The 19,227-nt window shown below is 40.0% G+C and overlaps 6 protein-coding genes and 1 non-coding gene across 12 annotated transcripts; 3 read left to right on the top strand and 4 right to left on the bottom strand.

The window, feature by feature from the left end:
- Positions 1-5,177: 5,177 nt before the first annotated feature.
- On the top strand, positions 5,178-5,567 carry LOC111456686 (S-protein homolog 74-like). The gene has a single exon (XM_023098659.1). It carries the CDS (start codon positions 5,178-5,180, stop codon positions 5,565-5,567), a length of 390 nt encoding a protein of 129 aa, XP_022954427.1.
- Positions 5,568-5,756: 189 nt separating this feature from the next.
- Positions 5,757-9,987, top strand: LOC111456993 (peptidyl-tRNA hydrolase, chloroplastic-like). 6 transcript variants are annotated; one of them, XM_023099093.1, is made up of 9 exons: positions 5,757-6,162; positions 6,643-6,727; positions 7,613-7,680; positions 7,780-7,830; positions 7,969-8,042; positions 8,862-8,920; positions 9,001-9,016; positions 9,422-9,488; positions 9,831-9,987. In XM_023099093.1, the coding sequence occupies exons 1-8, from the start codon at positions 5,869-5,871 to the stop codon at positions 9,462-9,464; spliced, it is 690 nt and encodes a 229-aa protein (XP_022954861.1). In that variant the 5' UTR covers positions 5,757-5,868; the 3' UTR covers positions 9,465-9,488; positions 9,831-9,987. The 6 variants fall into 6 exon arrangements, 4 of the variants coding, with proteins under 4 accessions (XP_022954861.1, XP_022954860.1, XP_022954859.1 ...); XM_023099092.1 differs by having other exon boundaries at positions 9,611-9,987; XR_002712858.1 differs by having other exon boundaries at positions 5,760-6,162; positions 9,001-9,077; positions 9,166-9,488.
- A 956-nt stretch (positions 9,988-10,943) lies between these two features.
- LOC111456998 (protein ASPARTIC PROTEASE IN GUARD CELL 1-like) lies at positions 10,944-12,619 on the bottom strand. Its single transcript, XM_023099099.1, has one exon. It carries the CDS (start codon positions 12,469-12,471, stop codon positions 10,987-10,989), a length of 1,485 nt encoding a protein of 494 aa, XP_022954867.1. The 5' UTR covers positions 12,472-12,619; the 3' UTR covers positions 10,944-10,986.
- Positions 12,620-13,396: 777 nt separating this feature from the next.
- Positions 13,397-14,960, bottom strand: LOC111457001 (ATP-dependent Clp protease adapter protein CLPS1, chloroplastic). The gene is made up of 3 exons (XM_023099103.1): positions 14,740-14,960; positions 13,918-14,065; positions 13,397-13,810 (listed from the first exon to the last, which is right to left on the bottom strand). Exons 1-3 carry the CDS (start codon positions 14,804-14,806, stop codon positions 13,549-13,551), a joined length of 477 nt encoding a protein of 158 aa, XP_022954871.1. The 5' UTR covers positions 14,807-14,960; the 3' UTR covers positions 13,397-13,548.
- A 187-nt stretch (positions 14,961-15,147) lies between these two features.
- LOC111457000 (tetraspanin-11-like) lies at positions 15,148-16,655 on the top strand. The gene is made up of 2 exons (XM_023099102.1): positions 15,148-15,890; positions 16,070-16,655. Exons 1-2 carry the CDS (start codon positions 15,225-15,227, stop codon positions 16,364-16,366), a joined length of 963 nt encoding a protein of 320 aa, XP_022954870.1. The 5' UTR covers positions 15,148-15,224; the 3' UTR covers positions 16,367-16,655.
- An 82-nt stretch (positions 16,656-16,737) lies between these two features.
- On the bottom strand, positions 16,738-19,003 carry LOC111456999 (calcium sensing receptor, chloroplastic-like). The gene is made up of 6 exons (XM_023099101.1): positions 18,584-19,003; positions 18,250-18,495; positions 17,733-17,925; positions 17,484-17,625; positions 17,269-17,400; positions 16,738-17,159 (listed from the first exon to the last, which is right to left on the bottom strand). The coding sequence occupies exons 1-6, from the start codon at positions 18,809-18,811 to the stop codon at positions 16,910-16,912; spliced, it is 1,191 nt and encodes a 396-aa protein (XP_022954869.1). The 5' UTR covers positions 18,812-19,003; the 3' UTR covers positions 16,738-16,909.
- A 36-nt stretch (positions 19,004-19,039) lies between these two features.
- Positions 19,040-19,112, bottom strand: TRNAA-UGC. Its single transcript has one exon. It is a non-coding gene; the product is annotated as a tRNA-Ala (tRNA).
- Positions 19,113-19,227: the final 115 nt, after the last annotated feature.

The raw sequence follows: 19,227 nt of genomic DNA, 5'->3' as shown, positions 1-19,227 counted from the left end.
AAAGGAGAAACTCAAACTGGTCGGCTACAGCGATAGTGACATGGCCGGTGACGTTGATGATCGTAAGAGCACCAGCGGAATGATCTACTTTCTCTCAGGCGGCGCGATCTGCTGGCAATCAACAAAACAGAAGGTAGTTGCTTTGTCTTCCTGCGAAGCAGAATACATCGCCGCTTCGATGGCAGCAACTCAAGGGGTCTGGCTTGCACGACTAATGGAAGAACTCATCGGGAGAGAAAGCGATCCACCAATGCTATACGTAGACAACAAAGCTACGATCTCCCTGATCAAAAATCCAGTTTTGCACGACCGGAGCAAGCACATAGAAATCAGATTCCACTACATTCGAGAATGTGCAGATCGAGGGCTCATCAAGATTGATTTCATTCGAACAGAGGAACAACTTGGAGACATTTTCACCAAGTCCCTGGCACGGGTGAAATTTGAAGAACTTCGCTCAAAGATCGGAGTTCAAATAATAAGGCAGATATAACACAGGTTTTAGGAGGAGATTGTTAGATAAAACCTTTGTTTTTTCCTTATTTAGATTCACACGTTTACATTTAATTTCCCTTTGACCATTTGACAAACACGTCGAATGGATTAGCGAATTCTTAGACGTCAATTTTCTAGGAAGTGGCACAGATTCAGTTGGCCACTCTCCACCCATTTTTAGGATAGATTGTATTTAAATAGGAAATCTGTTTACAGGATTTAATATAGGGATTTTGAAGAGCAGTCAAACTTTCAGTCCTTCTCTCTCTCTCTTATTTTAAGCATTTTATCTTTCTTCCAACAAACTCCTGTCGATAATATTTTTTCCCTGGCCGATTATCGAAATCCAACACAGTAAATAGACTGGATGTTTGAGAAGCTAGCTCCGGAACCGATATGCCCTGTCCGAAACCCGAACCCATTTATGAATTAGACTTATCCTACTTCTGGAACGAGTTTACAGTGAAAGAATAAATTCAGGGAGGGGAGAAGAAGACTCAAACAAGATGAATGAGACTGATCCTACTTCTCCTACTGATTGAACTCGGTAAAGAAGTAGCTCTTTGATTGAACGAGGTAATTAGGATGGATAGGAAGTCAAGACTCCTTATTCCTTCTCCTTCACTACTTCAGGAACCCTCTTTCACTCCGATCCTCTTCGAGTCGAGCAACTCTTCGCTCATTAGCCTCTACAACTCGGGAAACCCTCTTCTCGTCTCGATGCTGCGCTCCGCTCCTCTCCTTCTTTGTTGAAAACAACTCTTTCACTCTGTCTTCATCTTCACTCCTGGCGTGGACTTTACTTACGGGGTGGGTGGGTCTCTTTTCTGTTCTTTCCGGATTTAACTGTAAACAAGGTAAAGCTCTTCGCCCCTTCCCTTTTATTTATAATATGAATTAACCTTCCCTGAACCTATAGATTCTTGAACTGATCTTTCTCCTCTACCTATCTGAAGAGTTGCTACGTTTTGCTCCTCTTTTCTTAAAAGCATTACTTACTTACTGGCGAGTCAATTCTCTCCTTTCCTTAAAAGCATTACTTACTAGCGAGTCAATGAATGAAATCCGGGAGACAAGAGAAAGACTCTTTCACTCTTTATCCTTCTCCTACTGATTGAACCGATATTACCTGATTGAACGGTAAAGCTGTTTCGCTCAATCACCCACCTGTCATTTACAGTCGAGAGAGAGAAAGACTCACAACCACGTAACAAAGCTGCTTCGCTTCTCTCCCTCGCGGTCGAGTTGCTTGGCGCCTCTCCTTTTCTCGTCGAGTTGCTTTGCTCAATTACTACTTCCCTTCCCCGAAATCGATATGACCCGAGCTACTTCCTTCACTCAAGCTCCGGAAGTCAAGCCGAAACTAGAAGGGAGAGGAAACCGAAACCCTTCGCTCCTTATACTCTATTCCTTTACCGTCGAGGAAATCAAAGAGATAGTGAAACTAGACACCTTCTTTCACTCATTCCTCTAAACCGGACTCTATGACCCAAGCTACTTCTTTACAGGAGAGGAGAGTAAATTCATTCAATCAGGAAGGAACCTTCCCCTCGGCTGGCTTCTTTCTCCTGCCCATGAACCGATATGAGAGGAGATTCAATGAATGAAATCCTATCCTTTACAGTCGAGTAAAGAAAAGAAATAGTTCAACCGGACATCTTCTTTCACTCCTCTCCTCTTCGAGGAGAGATCCTTCGCTCCTTAGCAGCTAGAGTCAACTCAAGTGGAAAGAGAGTTTACAGTGTTTGAAGGGAAGGGAGACAAGACTCCTTCACTCTTTTTCCTGTAAAGACCATTTCTGATTTTTTTGATACTTTCCCGGGATTTTAGGCCATTTCTCTTCTTCACTAACAAAAGCAGCTGAAATTAATTAGAGTTGATACTTTCCCAGGGTTTTGGGCCATTTAGCTTTTTAACTAACAAAAGTTGCTTCAATTAATGAGAGTTAATACTTTCCTGGGAAAAAGAACCATTTTTGGCCATTTTCCCGGATTGAAGGAGGTAAACAAGGATCGGTCTCACTGCTTCTCACCTTTCCAATTCATGATTCAATTCCTTCTCTCAAACACTGTAAACTCGGTCTCACTCCTTCCCATTCACTCAATCACTTGAGCAATTCCATTGCCTCAGGTTTGAGTTCGGTTGGTTACCAGGGGGTCTATTGGTATTAGTTGCTCTCCCTTGGGTGCAATGCGCGACAACGTGGCCTTCTTGGTGACAGTTGAAACATACCCTATTCTTAAACCTACACTGTCCTGGGTGACATCTCCCACAGTTCAGGTAACGTGGTCTGTCATGTGGCGTGTTCTGTGGGCAAGCCTTATGTTGCCTGCGCTCTTGGTTTAAATTTGTCTTGGCATGGTGCCAAGATACCTTTGAGGAGATAGGTGACGTCTGCTCTCTCTCTCTTCTGGTCAACCGACGTGTTTAAGTGGGTTTGGGTGTCTTCTGTTGGATATTCCTTATCATCTAGCGTCTCGTCAAGTCGGAGTGCTGTTGCATAGTCAGGTGGAAGGTGAGCTGACACCGCACCTCGGACATCGGGCTGCAAACTCATAACAAAACATTCTACTTTCAACTCTTCTGTTGAGACCATTATTGGGGTGAAACGGGACGAACGGGTAAACTCTCGTTCATACTCCTCTACTGACTTGTTTCCCTGCTCTATGCTTAGGAATTCGTGTTGCTTCTTATATCGCACCATTGGTTTGAAGTATTTTTGGAGAAACGTTGTTCTAAACTGCGTCCAGGTGATGTCATCCTCATTTGCAGCAATCGCCCGGGAGGCTGATTACCACCACAGTTTAACATCTTCGCGTAACAGATAGGTCACGCAACTCAGTCTGTTCCTCCGGACACTTCATGCGTTGAAAAATTTCATCAATAGCCGACAACCAGTCTATGTTCCTCCGGACAGTTATATTTATAACGCTATCATTTTGGCAGTGCAAATTTTCTTAAAATATTTTTTTAATTTTAAAATTTATATTAAATTTTTTACTAAAATGTAAATATTTAGACCCGATGACATTGAGATAAAAAAAAATATTTATAAGCTTACGTAAGAAATTTATGGCAAACAACACTATTTTGGTACAATTTTAGCAACAAACATGGGCATGCTTCGAGTGAAGTGTTTTAGCCGGAGAAAGAAAACTGGCTTAGTGATCGATGTGATCGTAATTTTTGCACTGGGGCTGTGAGAGACGATGGCATTTCCTTACGTCTTGGTTCCCTCGATTCATATCAATTAATATACCCTTGGAAATGATTTTACTCAATTTTCGTTGAGTTGACTTCAACTCAAACACAACTATCGATCAAAGCATAATGCTTTATGAATGAAAACCCTAATTAATTCTTTAAATGTCAATCCATGGATGTAACGAGCATATGGATAATAATCAAAATAAAACTTAACATAGTTGTATTTTTTTCTTTTTCCTTATAATTAAATTACAAGTGAAACAACAATTAAATGAGAAACGTAACTTTAATTTTTTTTTTGTTAAATTATAAATCAAGTCTTTAAATTATATATTAAAGAATTAATTGCTTTTGAGATATTAATCCAAATCTTACTCCTATTGCAGTGATTTCCATATTATTTGGTATCAGACCTTTACCTACGACGGACGGATTTCCTTAACGAAATATAAAGAGTATAAGAACTAAATTGGTAACGAAATCCGATTGGTTACCAATTTTTGCCATATTTTTTATAGCTTGAATGCTTAAAAGTCACTATACATTAATTTCAAAGACAGTTTACGTCCCTTCAAAAAATTATTAGGAATAGAGCGAAGTATATTAGTGATACAAAATTCTAACGTCGTTCATACTAAAATGAAAAGGGTACATGAATGATTACAAGATGAGCTAGAAGTCCTCCATTTTCTCTCTAGGATCAATCACATAAAGATTATAATCGTCCATTGGTGTTAAATGACTCAAATCTTTGAGTATTTTGTGGTTTGAGGGATCAACTTCGAACTCTAGAGAGAAACAAGGGATTCCATGAATTCAGCTACAAGTATCTATTGTCTCTTCTGGATCCGTGTTCTCCTTCGAACCATTCCCTTTATCCTCCTCCACCACCTTAGCTCCCAAGGACGAGTTCCAATCTGTCAAACTTTTCGTTATTTTATTTTAAGGTTTTGAATGTGAACGTTCAAGTCCGTGACATGATTTTATGAATGATTTTAAATGCATGTTTTCGCATAGAAAGGTCACAACAAGCATGTGACAACCGTTCTATTTCAATAGAAAATTAGTGTTGTTACATCTACTTCTGTTTTGCCCATACATATCATATTGGAAATTAGCATAAGTTTGTTAGCGCGACTCTAAAGGTGCAATTGAACAAATACAATATCCATAAATATTCTTAACATTATTTGATTCAAACAAGTCAACTTTTCTATATATATACCCGAGAAACAACCACACACCTTATTAGTTATATATATTTAGAGGATTGTATATATTTAGATAAATAAAATTAGAAAATTTAGATCGTACAACTTGTGAATCTAACCGTATACTAATTCTATTGTGCTATATAAATGAGACAAAACCAAATCAGACAAAACCAAATTGGGTTGTAAAAAGAAAAGTGAGCAAGCAAAATGATGTCTCAAACCATCTTTTGTTTCATCATTTTGCTTGCTTTTGAATCAAACATGATTATTAACTCATGTTTTGCACAATCGGATTCCAGTTTGATTGACCAATTTTCTAACTGGGAAGTGGATATTGTGAATGACCTGAAGGATTCTACTTTGGTAGCTCATTGCAAGTCGAAAGACGACGATTTAGGCGAGCATGTGATCAAGCCTGGAGACAAATATTTTTGGAAGTTCCATGAGAACGTGTTGCAAACAACACTATATTGGTGCAATTTTAGCAGCAAAGGTGGGCAGGCTTTTGGTCAAGTGTTTTGGCCAGAGAAAAGCCACTGGCTTAGTGATCGATGCAATCGTAATACTTGCATTTGGGTTGCAAAAGACGATGGCATTTCTATACGTCTTGGTGTTTTCGGTTTATATGAATTGGTGTACCCTTGGAAATGAGGAAGGTGATGCATAATGCTTTATCAATAAAAAATCTCTTTAAATTAATTGCTTTTTTTACTCTGGTTTATTTCAATTATATAATGATGTTTGGGAATTAGAGGCAAAGAGGAAGATAAATTAGGTTAAATTAATTTTGGTTCCTCCCGCCAATCCTCAATCAGTCCGATCTCTCTGTCAAACCGATCTCTCTATCAAACCAAAATCACAGCCTCTTGTCTTGCCATTGTTGTATCTTCTTCACTTCACTCCTCTCCAGTTCTTCCCCTCCTCAAATCATTCAAGAAACGCCCCACCAGATATGAATATTGCTGCTTCTCTATCTTCACTCGCCGCCCTGCGCCTTCCTGTTTGTCTCCATTGTTTCCGAACCTTCAGAACACCCATTTCCTTCCCTTCTCTATCCTTAAATCCCCCAAGTTTGCATATCTTTTCGTCGATGACTTCTTCCTTTACTGCGTCCATGTCTACTTCCTCACCTCTGGCCCCCGATCTGCTTGCTGTGGAGGAGAACAAGCCCGCGCCGCCGCCCAAGCCATGGCTGATCGTTGGCCTTGGGAATCCCGGGAAGAAGTATGAACGCACGCGCCATAATGTCCGTATGCTCCTATCTCTGCGTATACCAATTCAACTTGCTCTTTTTTTGTACCATTTATTCTTTATTCCTTTTATATCGAGCGCCAAGGACTTTTCATTTCTTTTTCTTTTACCGACTCGACTGACTTTAAAGGATAGGGAATAGAGGTGAATGAAGGTGAAGGCTCAGGATTGAATTCATTTAAGTATTTGTGTGGGAAATTAAATTCTGTTTCACTGAGAACTATGTTGATCTTATTTTCTATTGGGTTAACTGGGTATGCCGTTTATCGTGTGGAACCCCCTTAGGATAGGTTTCCGAGCATGCAATTGTGGTTGTCTCGAGGAAATTATGATTTATGTTGTTTTACAAAGCTGTGGAATGATATTTTATTTATTGCTGTTTTTGTTATTAGCCATATAGAGTGTGTTGTCTGGATGCCCTTTATTAAGACGAATTGAAGCATGGCAGGTCCTGATGCCATGATTAATTTTCCAGGTAGGTTTTGAGATGGTGGATGCTGTTGCTGTGGTTGAAGGGATATCCATGAGTAGTGCTTCCTTCAAAGCTCTGATCGGGAAAGGTGTGTAGATTTTAACAATTCTCGACAGTTGATGAAATTAAAATATCTGGTTAGAACTTAGTACATCTAGCTGCTACTTTTCTTGCCTTGAACGGACTTGCTAGTAGATTACTGACTCCTTTCTTCCCTGTTTGAAGATGTGTAAACTTTTCTTCCTTATCCCTGTCATGAGATGGTTTGGCCATGAACTACAACTTGGTAAAATAACAATTAGATTATCTGTTATCAGACTCGTATTGACTTCTAAATTCTATTTGTGCATTCTCAAACCATAATAAGCAATTTTTGCTGGTTCGAGTTTGTTTGACAAGATGCTTTTTTTCTTTATTGTTTTATCCCTTAGTTTGCATGCACCTCAGCTATTTTTATGTATCAACCGTGTAAGCCTAAGCCTACTATTTTTTATGTTTGTGATGGAGCCCAAATATATTGAAATGTAAAAGATAATGGACTTACTATTTACTTCTCAAGTATTTGAGGTACTTCCACCACTCTTGTGATACCACTCAGGCTTGAAGCCACTAAACAATTGCATGCCTTCACATCTCCCCTCTAACTCTATTTATAACCATGTCCACTGACAACTTCTTACCTAATTACTAATACTCCCTTATATTTCCATTTCTGTCCTAATTGCATTCGTATTAATTTGGATGCCAAGGAAACTCCTAGGATATTATTGAACTCATTCTCTCTTGGCGAGTACGCGGTTTTTATTTATGTTTGAATTCTTTTATGAAGATAAAATATCAAGAAAAACCAATTTTTCTTTCCCCCCAAAAAAGGAGTTATTGTCTAGGAAAAATTATTCAGTATATGATTATTTCCATCTGGAGATTGCTACAATAGTGAAAATATTCTATCAATGTTTACTTCGTATTTCAGGTTTCATCGGGGATGTTCCTGTAATGCTTGCCAAGCCACAAACTTTCATGAATGCAAGTGGTGAGTCTGTAAGTAAGCTATCTCAAGGATCTCCATCCATTTTAATTATTAGGTTTACCCTTTGGTCTCAATGATTGATTTGTTATGCATTTAACCTTTGACTGCAGGTTGGTGCTATTGTTTCCTACTATAAAATTCCATTGAAGCAAGTCCTTGTGGTAAATATTTTATTCCCCATGTAAGATTATCAGTTTTCTTGACAAGAGAGGAGGTTGGGCTGTGGAGTGGGTATCTATGTTATTCACTTTCTTTTTCCCCTACATATAAGCCTTGAATTGGGGTCCGTCCTTCAACAGATATTCGATGACTTAGATTTGCCTTTTGCCAAATTGCGGATGCTGCCAAAGGGTGGCCATGGAGGACATAATGGGTAATTGTTTTTTATGGATTATAATTCAGCTTAACGCTTCATTTTGGGTGTCTCAGTCTCTGAGTCTTCTGAGTTTTGTGGCATTCATTTTCTAATATCCTTGATACTAGGAGGTATAGTAGTAGGTTTTCGTATGTTTTCTTCAGGGTCATGCTGCATAATATCCCCGGCCTTTTTATTTTTATTAACAGAAGTTGCATAGAGTGAGCTTCTTAAAAAAACAAAAAGAACAACAAACACAAAAGTGTGATGGAGTGAGGAACGTTTGATTTAATACATGATGAAAGGTTTCTGTGGGCGTTTTGGCCAATCTACTTCTAGCCTTTGTATCCGAACAATGCCATTTTTTATTTACTTATTTTCTTTATTCTGTTAGGCAACCCTGCATGTGTTGTCCATCAGAAGAAAGATAAGCATATTCCATTTTAAAGGATTTCTGGTTGAAAGATTGTGATTTTGCATAATTTTATCCCTCAAGGAAAGGTATACTTTCTCTAAGTATGATCTTTTACTTGAAAAGTTTTGACCGCAAAAGTTTTCCTCCCTATAGAAAAGCATGCTTTTTCCACATATGAATATAGATTTTTACTCGAGGTTTGTAGCTTTTTAAGAGGAAAATTTTTGAGTTGACCAAGTAATAGTAAATGTAAAAGTTCATTAAAGATAACTTGTGCGCCTGATCAAATAATTTAAGCTCAGTACAAGCATCTGGGAATACGAGTTTTTATTGAATGATTAAGATGTAATAGAATAAACAATAAGAGGAGCAAAAGACATAGAAGTGCAACTTTTAATTTGTTTATTTGGTATGTGTGGCAGGATGAGGAGTATTATTGATCACTTGAAAGGCAGTCGTGATTTCCCTCGGTTAAGAATAGGTACGTCCCTTGAGGCTCTGTTAACACCTCCACACTGCTTCTATGTAATATCAGCTGTTAAATGAATGAAAACATTCCAGGCATTGGGCGCCCTCCCGGGAAAATGGATGCTGCGAACTTTGTTATGCGCCCCTTCAACAAACAAGAACGAGAAGAGGTGTGTAAAATGGCATCACATTTCCACAAAACCAAGTTTGTTGATAATTGAACTCAGTTTTAACCATCCAAGTGGAATCTCTTTTCAGTTGGATTTTACAATGCAAGTAGGAGTAGATGCTATACGGATACTTTTGCTGGAGGGGTTTAACAAAAGTGCAACATTTGTCAACACCAACAAACCTCTGGAACAAATAGGCTGAAAACATTCATTATTTAAACGTTTTTATGGACTCTAATAGGGCTCCCCCATCCATTTTATTTACTGTATCAAACTGCTTTAGAAACTGCTTTATACACAGGCGGCATTCGCTACCAGTTTCAACTCTTCTACCAACATCCTTGAAAGCTTTGGATAGGATTATGGGGGAGGAAGACAAGAGAATGAGTGTAATTTTTGAACCCCATCAATGTAATCACATCGTCTTTCTTATTGAAGCCTCTCTCTCTGTCTCTTGAATTGAAATATGTTAAGACATAAAGTAGTGATCTTTGAAGAGATGAATGAAGCCAATAACCTCCCCCACCATGCAGCAAAGAGACCGATGAAAGTTGAGGACAGGAATTGATAGAAGGGAGCAAGCTGCCTCTACGGCTCTACCTAACTTGGAATGCTTTAATTATCTCATCTTGACATCACCGAGGGAGGCTATTCTTTGCCTGTCTTGTCATCTTCTTCTCCTCTATGCATTTTCTCTGTAGTTTAACCATTCGCGTCCTGTATTCTTCATGTTTGTCTTGCCTGTGTTTTCAGGTTTCTGGTGAATGCCATCCCTATGGAATTGCCTCATACGTGGATGATTTCCTGCAGGTGGATCCCACATAATTTTGAATGTACGTCATATGCTTCAAAAACTAATTATTTCATGGTATTTGTGTTTATTTATTTATTTTTAAATTGATTCCTACTAGTTTAGAAGTTTTTATTTAGTATTTATGGTTAAATGTCTCGATATGGTTAGACCAAATTGTATTTTTTTTTTTTCACGCATTTTCTCAATTTTTAGCATTATGGAACCTTCACCTGAACCCACCACCACCTCCATTGTTGTCCTTTGTATATATATTCCTATTCATAATAACATTTCCCATGCGCTCTCTGTAATCAAATCAATCTAATCCAAGAATTCCTTGTTTTAGTTGTAAATTTGAAGACTTTTTTACATTTTAATTAATTTTATAAGATTCCTAATTTATCATAAAGCATGATCTTTATTCACATTCAAATTCATCCCAACTTTTTCCCACCGGTAATCCACTACTTCAATTATTGGTCTATGGAACTTGAATTGAAAGCCATTTCTGAATTTCCATCAAAATAAAGTTAAAAAGGTTTTTGGGTTTTTTTTTTTTTTATTATTAATGTGAACGGTATTTGTCAAAGTAAGTGAATTTACATTTCTAACCTTTGATTGAAGAAGATGAAAGTCATACAAATAGAGTCAACCATTATTGGCAGCAGAAAAGGTTTGTTGGTTGGGGGGACTCACCGACAATCGCGCCCCGTGGCCCCCACATCCGTTTGAAATGGAGGGCTATCGTGGTCCTTGTTGCAGCGTATCATTTCTTGAGGAGTCCCTCAATTTTAGCATTTAATTATTCATTTATTATTCAGCGTCTTCCACTCCCTATTCATTTATTAATTTTGATTTTTTTTTTCTTTTCTTTACCTGAAATTCAATTTTTTAATTTATATGAATCGACCAAAAGTTTAAATTAAAAGAATGAAAAATGTATAAGAATGTCCAAAACTTGTCAAAATTAAAAGACAATAATATTGTTTTTTTTTTTTTTTTTTTAACTATAATTGCCACTCAACACCCAACAGAATCTCGGGTGAAAATGAAAAACAAAAAGAAAAAGAAAATGGCAATTAAAAAAACCCTAATTTATAATTTATAATTTCCCTTCTAACATTTATTGGGTGAAAATGCTACCACCGAATTAGCCAAGTCGAAGTTGACACGTGTCCCTTGCTGCTGAACGTTCCCTATGATGGACAGAGACGACGTCGTTGGGGCGAACGCAAAACAGAAAGTTCCGGCTGAATCCACCGGAATGAGGTAGTTCTTCGGCGGCAGCTGCAGCGACTTTCCGCCCGAGAAATGGAAAGATACTGTTGGAATCGTCACTCTCGATTGCGACGACAGATCGTAACATGTGTCGAATAATGCGAAGCTGTTCGCCTTCTTCAAGTACGGTGTGAGCCTCACGAAGGCGTCGCGAAGGGAGTTGTAGGCCTGAGTTTGCAGTCTAGTTATGGCGGTTCCTGAATCTACGATGATGCCGCCGTGGCCGGAATCGTCCAATTGAAACAGAGAAGGCGGAATAGAGAGTGGATGGCCGCCGACGCTCAAGCCGGTGAGTGCAACGTAGTAGAATGTATTGACTCTTCCGCTTCTGAGTAATTGAGCATTCACCGAGTCATTCGGTGCAGCGGAATTGAACTCGAGAGTTGATGCTGAACCAGAGTCGCGGTCGACAAGACAGTACGAAAACGACGAAGCTTTCATCTGAGAATTTAGGGAAAGTGATCCGCCGCCCAAACCAAGCAATCCGGCGGATCCGATGAACAGTCCTTCGTTGTCGTGGCCACAACCGAGAGCGACGTTGTTAATCACTCCGGAGTTACCAAACGACAGCGTTTCAGTGACGAACTGGCCGACGGTGAAGGAACCATCGCCGTACGAGACCTGGTAAAGACACTTCGCAGCACGACAACCAGACATCTCAAGAGCTTGACAGTGCGGAGATTCGCAGGGAAGGGAAGTAAAAGAAGACGAAGTGGTAGGGTCAAAAATGGGGTCGGTTTGCTGGTAACAATCCGTACAAGGCTGACATTGAAGCCAATTGATATCACTGCCAGTATCCAGAACCATATAGAATGGCTTGGCCGGTTGACCAACGCCAACGCGGGAGAAGTACTCGCCACTCCCCTGACTGGAGCCAGAGACAATGGGAGTGCTCAGATCCTCCGGCAGAATGTCCGTGTTCAACGGCTGAAGATCCGACCTAGTCAAGTCAGTTGAGCCAAATTCAAGCCTATCATTAAGCGATTTAACTCTAGACGAGTCACGGTCAAGCCGGGAGAGGACCAAGCTCCTGTAGTCCGTATGTCCGGCATTGCGAAGAGCATCACGAGGGTGCAGCTGCAGAGAGAAGGAGGAGGAAGAAGAGTTCGCCGGAACAAGCAGTTCCTGCTGGTGGAAAGAGGTCAAAATCTTAGGGCCGAATTTAAGGACTTGGTGGGCTTGTTTCAGAGAAGTGGAAACATCGAGTGAAGCGGAGGAGGAGGAGGAGGAGGAGGAGAGAGTGAAAGGGAAGAGAGAGAGGAAGAGGAAGAGGAAGATGGCGAAAGGAAAGAAAGGTAGCTGATTTGGCCTTGCAGACGCCATTGTCGAGGCGGGGTAAATTGCAGTGAAAGATAGAGTTGGAGGGTTTGGGTTTAAAAAGGAAGAGAGGATTTTAATTGGGAAGATGGTTGAGTTTGTTTGGTTTGGGGTTGGTGGCAACCCTCTCTAGTCTCTGCTACTCACTAGTAAAGTAACCATCATCCCTTCTTTCTCTTTCCTTTCTATTATATTGGCATAAAAGTCCATCATTTTTTTCAACATTGGAAATGTACATATGTCATGCTGTAATAAATAAAATAATAGCAGTATGTATAGGTTGGAGCAGTTCAAGTTGAGTAAATGAAGAGCAGTTCAAGTTGAGTAAATGAAGAGCAGTTCAAGTTGAGTAAATGAAGAGCAGTTCAAGTTGAGTAAATGAAGAGCAGTTCAAGTTGAGTCCTCCTGCAATACACTTGAATAGCATCTTCTCATCTTCATCTTCATCTTCATCTTCATCTTCATCTTCATCTTCATCTTCCTCATCCCTCAAGAAGATGAAGAAGCTAATATGGAAAGCAATGTGTTGGTCTCTAACCCTGTTTTTTCTCACTTTTATCCGAATTCTCACCTTTCTAACCGCTGAAGCTGGTAAACATATATAAATTCTTCATGTTGACTTTCTTTACCCTCTATCTAGATAAATAGATAGATCGATAGATCCCAACCGTTCTAAGCTATTTCCATAACTAGAGTGGAGCTGGAAACTTTGTGGGAAGGCAGAGTTTCAGCTCTTGAAGGCTCAATCTATATGAAATATAATTCTTGAACTTATTGGTGTTATCCCAATCTAAGTAACAGAGAGAACAAAGAGGCCTGCAAAACCTCCCCCACTCTTACAATTCTCCTTAATGTATGTATGGGATATGGGGTGGGTGAGGAGGAAAACAGCACATATTCATTTAAAAACTGCGTACTACTAACAGAATAGTGAAACCGGAGTGAATGAGCATGCATTCGTAAATTGAAGTTTATTTCTTTATGAAGTATCTCTATTTATGTACATAATTTTGTAGCAGTTGATGACATTCAATATTTTAATATGGGCAGAAGAGAGTACATTACATAATCTCTTCTCCCTATTCAACAACCATCGCTTGCAGGCTCAATTGAACTAAGAAGACCATTGCCTCTCAGCTGCATACAGTGATCTTCTGCATCCACTTGGGCGCAGATAATTACCACTGCCATCCCATTGTAATGCGCCTCCTGCATTATGTTGACTGCATTGTCAACTGTCATTCCAGGGATCACCTTCATCAGAACTTGCACAACATATTCCCGCTTATTGTGATTGTCGTTGTGTAGCAACACTCGGTAAGGTGGCGCTATTTTCCTTGATTTCCTGAACATCAAAATTGTATTGGAAGCTCAGCTCGAGTTCTCAAATGCATACAGATCTTTACTTGCTCATACGCGACAGACATTCAGAGGAGGAGAATTGTTTTATACCTAACATTAAACTCAGATTCGCGGCCAGGTGTTGTCTTCTCTGTGGCTGGCTTTTCTAACAATCCTCCACCTTTTCCGAGCTCAGCAACTGATAGCATCGTTAAGATGCTCCGGTTTCTACATTGTTTATGAAAATAGTATTTATCCCCTATCACACAAATACCAATTATAAATGTCTAATACTCAATAAACATCTCATGCAAGTTCAAGTTCTAAAATTTCTGGAATTCTGAACTTCATATACTTTTGTCTATGGACTTTCAGCAATAATATAGATTGAAGTAAAAGAAAGAGAACTAGAAGATTAAACTATTATTTTGGTAGCTAAACAATAACATTTCCTATTCATTTTGATCATTCAACTTCTAAAACTTCTACTTAGTCATTGAGCTTTCTCGCTAATCTCATGTTGATCCCTATATTTAGAAATTTTAATCCACCATGACACAAGAGTTGTGTGAATGCTGTTGTCACATATACAAGATTTTACTGAACAATCAAGAGTAGCATTATACTACTGCACCATAGATGCACACAGACATGCAAACAAGAAGATTCAGATTTTCTCTGCACGATTTGCTTCAATTTGTAGTTTTCCCCCATAATCAAACGCTTGGTTTTCCTCTTGGAAAAAATAAAATTCAAACGAACTGGAAAATTATCATTCTTACATGCGCATGATAAGCGGATTCTGTGTCCACAAAGCCAGAAATGAGGTAAATATTGAACAACGAACAAAAATTTCTAAAAAAACATTTCATCTAGATTTGGATTAACGAGATAGACAACTTAAGAGGAGCAAATTGGTAGAAGTGTGAATACCTGGCCTGGTGGAATTGAAGAAATGGTAGGGTGAAAGAGGCAGTCGACCGCAAATCGCAGCTTCCATGGCCACTCTCGCCCACTCTCAATCTCTGTCGCTCTGCTTGAAGAACTGTTGCAGGATGAAGAGTGATTTGGAGGCGCAGATTTACAGAAAAATGTAAACGAGCTTGGACTGAGTGGTTTAGTTACTGACGCGTGGGTTTCCTGTTCGCTAGACGAGCCCACCCTCCCGCGATCTTTTCAAGGGGATAATGAACCTGGCGTCTCAGCCATTCATCCCTTTACGACGTCGTTTCACCTTGTGTTTTCCTTTTTTATTTTTAGACCCCTTTGTTTTAAAAAATACTCGTAAAAAATATATATATATATATAAAATTATATTTGATTTTAATGCGTTCTTCTAATTGTAGATCCATCCATGCATTCTTCTAATTCTGGATCCAACTCTGCAATGGCGGATGAATTAAAGAAAATGCATAGGAATGGTAGTGATTATCGGCCACCCTTACGCGAAGTTCTCTCCCTCTCCTTCCTCTTCTTCTAATTACTCTCCCTCTCTGCAAATCCGAATCAGGCCTCAACAATTTCCCTCCCCTTCAATCAAATCACATTTCGCAGCTACACCATCTTCAACAACATTAACGATGTGTCGTTTAAGCAACATACTTATAAGCCTCCTTAATAGTTGCACGCTGATCATCGGCCTCATCGCCGTTCTCGGCGCCGTCCACGTCCGCGACCACGGTGGCACCGACTGCCAGAAGGTTCTTCAGGACCCTGCTCTAATCGTAGGAATCTTCTTCATCATCGTTTCGTTGTTCGGCCTGATTGGATCCTGCTGCCGCCTCAATTCGATCCTGTTTCTATACCTGATCGTGATGTTCTTGCTGATTTTAGGGCTAATGGCGTTTACGATCTTCACGTTGTTGGTCACCAATAGAGGAATTGGACGGGTCGTGTCTGGAACGGGGTTCAAGGAATACAAGCTTGGGGATTACTCGCATTGGCTTCAGAACCACGTCGTCAATGATGAGAATTGGATTCAAATTCGGAGCTGTTTGGTTGATTCGCCTATTTGCCCAAGTCTTGCTGAGGATTATCATGAACAAGAGGCTGAGTTCATTAAGCAGAATCTCTCCCCCATACAGGTGCCTTTTTAATGTATAATCTTTCCAACTTTCACGAGGACAGGACAAGTTTTTCCATCGTTTTTTAAAGTCCGAGCCTTCGCTTCGCTTCGCCTCTTGTTCTTATTCCATCGAATTTGAAAATGATGCAACGAGCTTCCATAACCAATCTTCTCTAAACCAACTTGAATTATTTGCAGTCTGGGTGTTGCAAGCCACCGTCGTACTGCGGGTTCGAGTTCAAGAACGCGACGTTCTGGATAGCCCCCAAAACAGGGCCGGCAGTGCAGGACAGCGACTGCACCACCTGGAGCAACCAACAGAACATCCTATGCTACGACTGCAAGTCGTGCAAGGGTGGAATTCTGGCTAACATCCGCAAGGAATGGAGGAATTTTGCCCTTTTCAATTCCTGCGCCATCACAGTCATCACTATCATCTATTGCATTGGCTGCTGCGCCGTTAGAAGCAACAGCTCCAGCTACAAGTATTATTAAATGGTTCTTCTTAAATGCTTTGCTTCCATGCTTCCTTCATTACTGTTCCCTCTGTAGATTTATATGATAACATTGACGCAAGTCCTCAAATCATAGTTATGTATAGATGCATTTTTTCCAAAAACGTTCGGGTTTGGCTGACTCGAGCATAATGCATTCTTTCCATGCTTCCATGTGGTAATGTATGTTCTTTTAGTTCCTTCTACTTGCACCACATGTACGTGTGGCCTGTTGTTCAGGATTTTTTGATCGTTTGAAATGAAAAGCTATAAACAAAAGCTTTGCAGCTACCAAAGTCTTTCTTGTCTTCTCTTTTTGTGGAGAGTAATTAGGCCTGAATTCTTGAATTGTTTATGATCCTGGGTAGTGGATTAATGGATATTAAGATGATGCTATTTCTACCTTTTCACCATTATACAATACTGCAAGCAGTAACTGGGGCCAAATATGAAGACAAAAGCAAGTCCAGGATTACTAATTTACAGATCCTATGGAGCGTGGGAAGGGAACCTGTGGACGGCCAGCAGGACACTGGATGAAATTTTAATCGGCACCAGGAAGCAACTTTTTACTAGATGCCGATGTCAGTGAGGTCGTCCCGAAACGTTTGGTACCGGCTGGGATGACTCGGGATGGCGAAAGGATCTCTGCCAATGAAAACTTATATGTATCTGTTCCTAACTGGCTCTTTAACCAACCTTTGCTACCTAAAAACCCATCGGTTACAATCCAGGAGTTCTTGAAGCCAAGGGCAGTGAGTGCTTTTGCAACCGCTTTTGCTGAGTCTGAGTATCTAAATTTCCAAGAAATTTAATGTGGGAATGATGAGTAAAGATGGGGGTGGATGATATAAAGAAACGATTCACAAATAAAGAAGATCCAAGATAGGCAAGATGACTCACGATCCCAGGATCACTATATTGGAGCCTTTGTTGAGTTTCTTGAGATACGAAATTTTGATGGCTGAAAGTTCAGCTTCTAGTTTCTTTACATTTCGGACAATGCCCCGCAACTTGCTTGGTAATTCTTCCAAACTGAAACAGTTTGGTGCAAATGCTCAAAAACTGCCCACATATTTGGTTGTAATTGATTGTGTGGTACAGAAATAAAAACTTACGGAATGGCAATTGACTGGTTCTTAACACTAGAAGGAAGGCGAGGAATGCCAGACTTGTCCTTCTCCTTCTCGGATCGTATATCGATTAGAAAGTAATTACTGGACGAAATTAGATCAAGTGTTTGAGCAGGAGAGAGTTCACCTGGTCAATCAAAACACAATCACTCTAAACGGGAAATATCAAATGCAAAGTCTAAAGCCACTGCCTTTTTCTTGTAATGCATTTTTCATAAAGGAGAGTAGATGCACCTTTGTAACCACGAAAGTTGAAAGAGATGGCAGACCATATTGGAGGAAAAAGCAGGTATGCCAAGGCTAAGACTCCGGCAACTTCTGCAATTAGGAGAGGGTCGGCTGCAGAGAACTTCTCGACAGTCGATGAGGCTAAAGGCGTGGCACCTTCAATGACCTTACCGGTTTGTTGAGCGGCACCTACAACTGTCTGCAACCAAGGAAAATATTTGGTGGGCGAATCTGGATTTGATGAAAGAAAACAGTAATCATAGAAAGATTCTCCAATTGGCACTCCAAGATGAGCTAGAAACAACAAAAGCTCGAACTTCATCCTTTGAAAAGTCTACTGAAATTCAGGGGCTCTGAAATATTACATGATTTGAAAGGAAAAAGAATACTTTCTGGACCTTGATTCTGAGCCATAATCTTCTTGCAAATGTTGACATAAGATGAAACATGCTACTTCCTAATAAGTCATATGGAAAAATCAGCCAAAAGTAGAACTTGGCAGTTCAATTAAGAAGCCACAAACCTTAGCAACACTTAGAACAGGTTCGGTGTCAATGCCAGAGCCCTCAAGTGCTTCTAGGGCTTTCTTCGAAGCTTCGGAAATTGTGGGAGAAGCAACCTTCAACGCCTCTTCTCCAGCCTGCTTCACGATCGGCAGCGCCGCATCGACGCCTGGCTTCAAAATATTTGTAGCAGAGTCAATGACCTGTTGTGCAATATCAAAGAAATTCGAACCCATTTCTTGAACCTGATCAAACGTCTTCTCCACCTACCATTCCACAAAAACAACAAAGCAATTCAGATAAATGAATAATTAACAACTTGCTTTAAATCATGAACAGACGAGGCATACTTACATTGTCGAGAGACGAGATGATTTGGTCTTTGCTGAGAGCCCTAGCTTCGTGCTGAGGAGAAAAAAGGGCTAACAGAGAGAGGGTAGTGGAGGCCGGTAAGGCGACGGAAATGGGACGGAATTGGGATTTGGAATCGGATCTGTGAGAGGAAGAATGAAGTGATGGGGAAGGAGGAGGGTGATGTCTGGGAATGGCGGAAGCTCTGATGGCGGCCATCTTCATCGCCATCGTCGCTAGCTCTGGATTACTGGAACAAAGAGTATGACACCAAGGGGCGAATGAAGAAGAAGAAGAAGAAGAAGAAGAAGAGAGGGATTGAGGTGATGATTTAGTGGTTAGTGTTGGAGGTAGAAAAGCGCCAAATCCTTAACGAATAAAAGTGCCGCGGTTGGTTCTTCGGCCATTTTTGGCCGTCATATCATCTCGGGGCACGACACAACATATAATAAAAAGAAATGGAGATGCGGGGTATCGAACCCCGTACCTCTCGCATGCAAAGCGAGCGCTCTACCGTTTGAGCTACATCCCCGTTGACATATACATACATTTATATATATATATATACATACATATAATTTAATTTAATTTAATTTAATTTACATATATATATGTATTTTTATTTTAATTTCTTTTTCCTATACATT

Source organism: Cucurbita moschata, unplaced genomic scaffold (assembly GCF_002738365.1).
Source record: "Cucurbita moschata cultivar Rifu unplaced genomic scaffold, Cmos_1.0 Cmo_Scf00019, whole genome shotgun sequence".
NCBI classification, from domain to species: Eukaryota; Viridiplantae; Streptophyta; class Magnoliopsida; order Cucurbitales; family Cucurbitaceae; genus Cucurbita; species Cucurbita moschata.
This window is presented reverse-complemented; position numbering and strand designations above follow the sequence as displayed.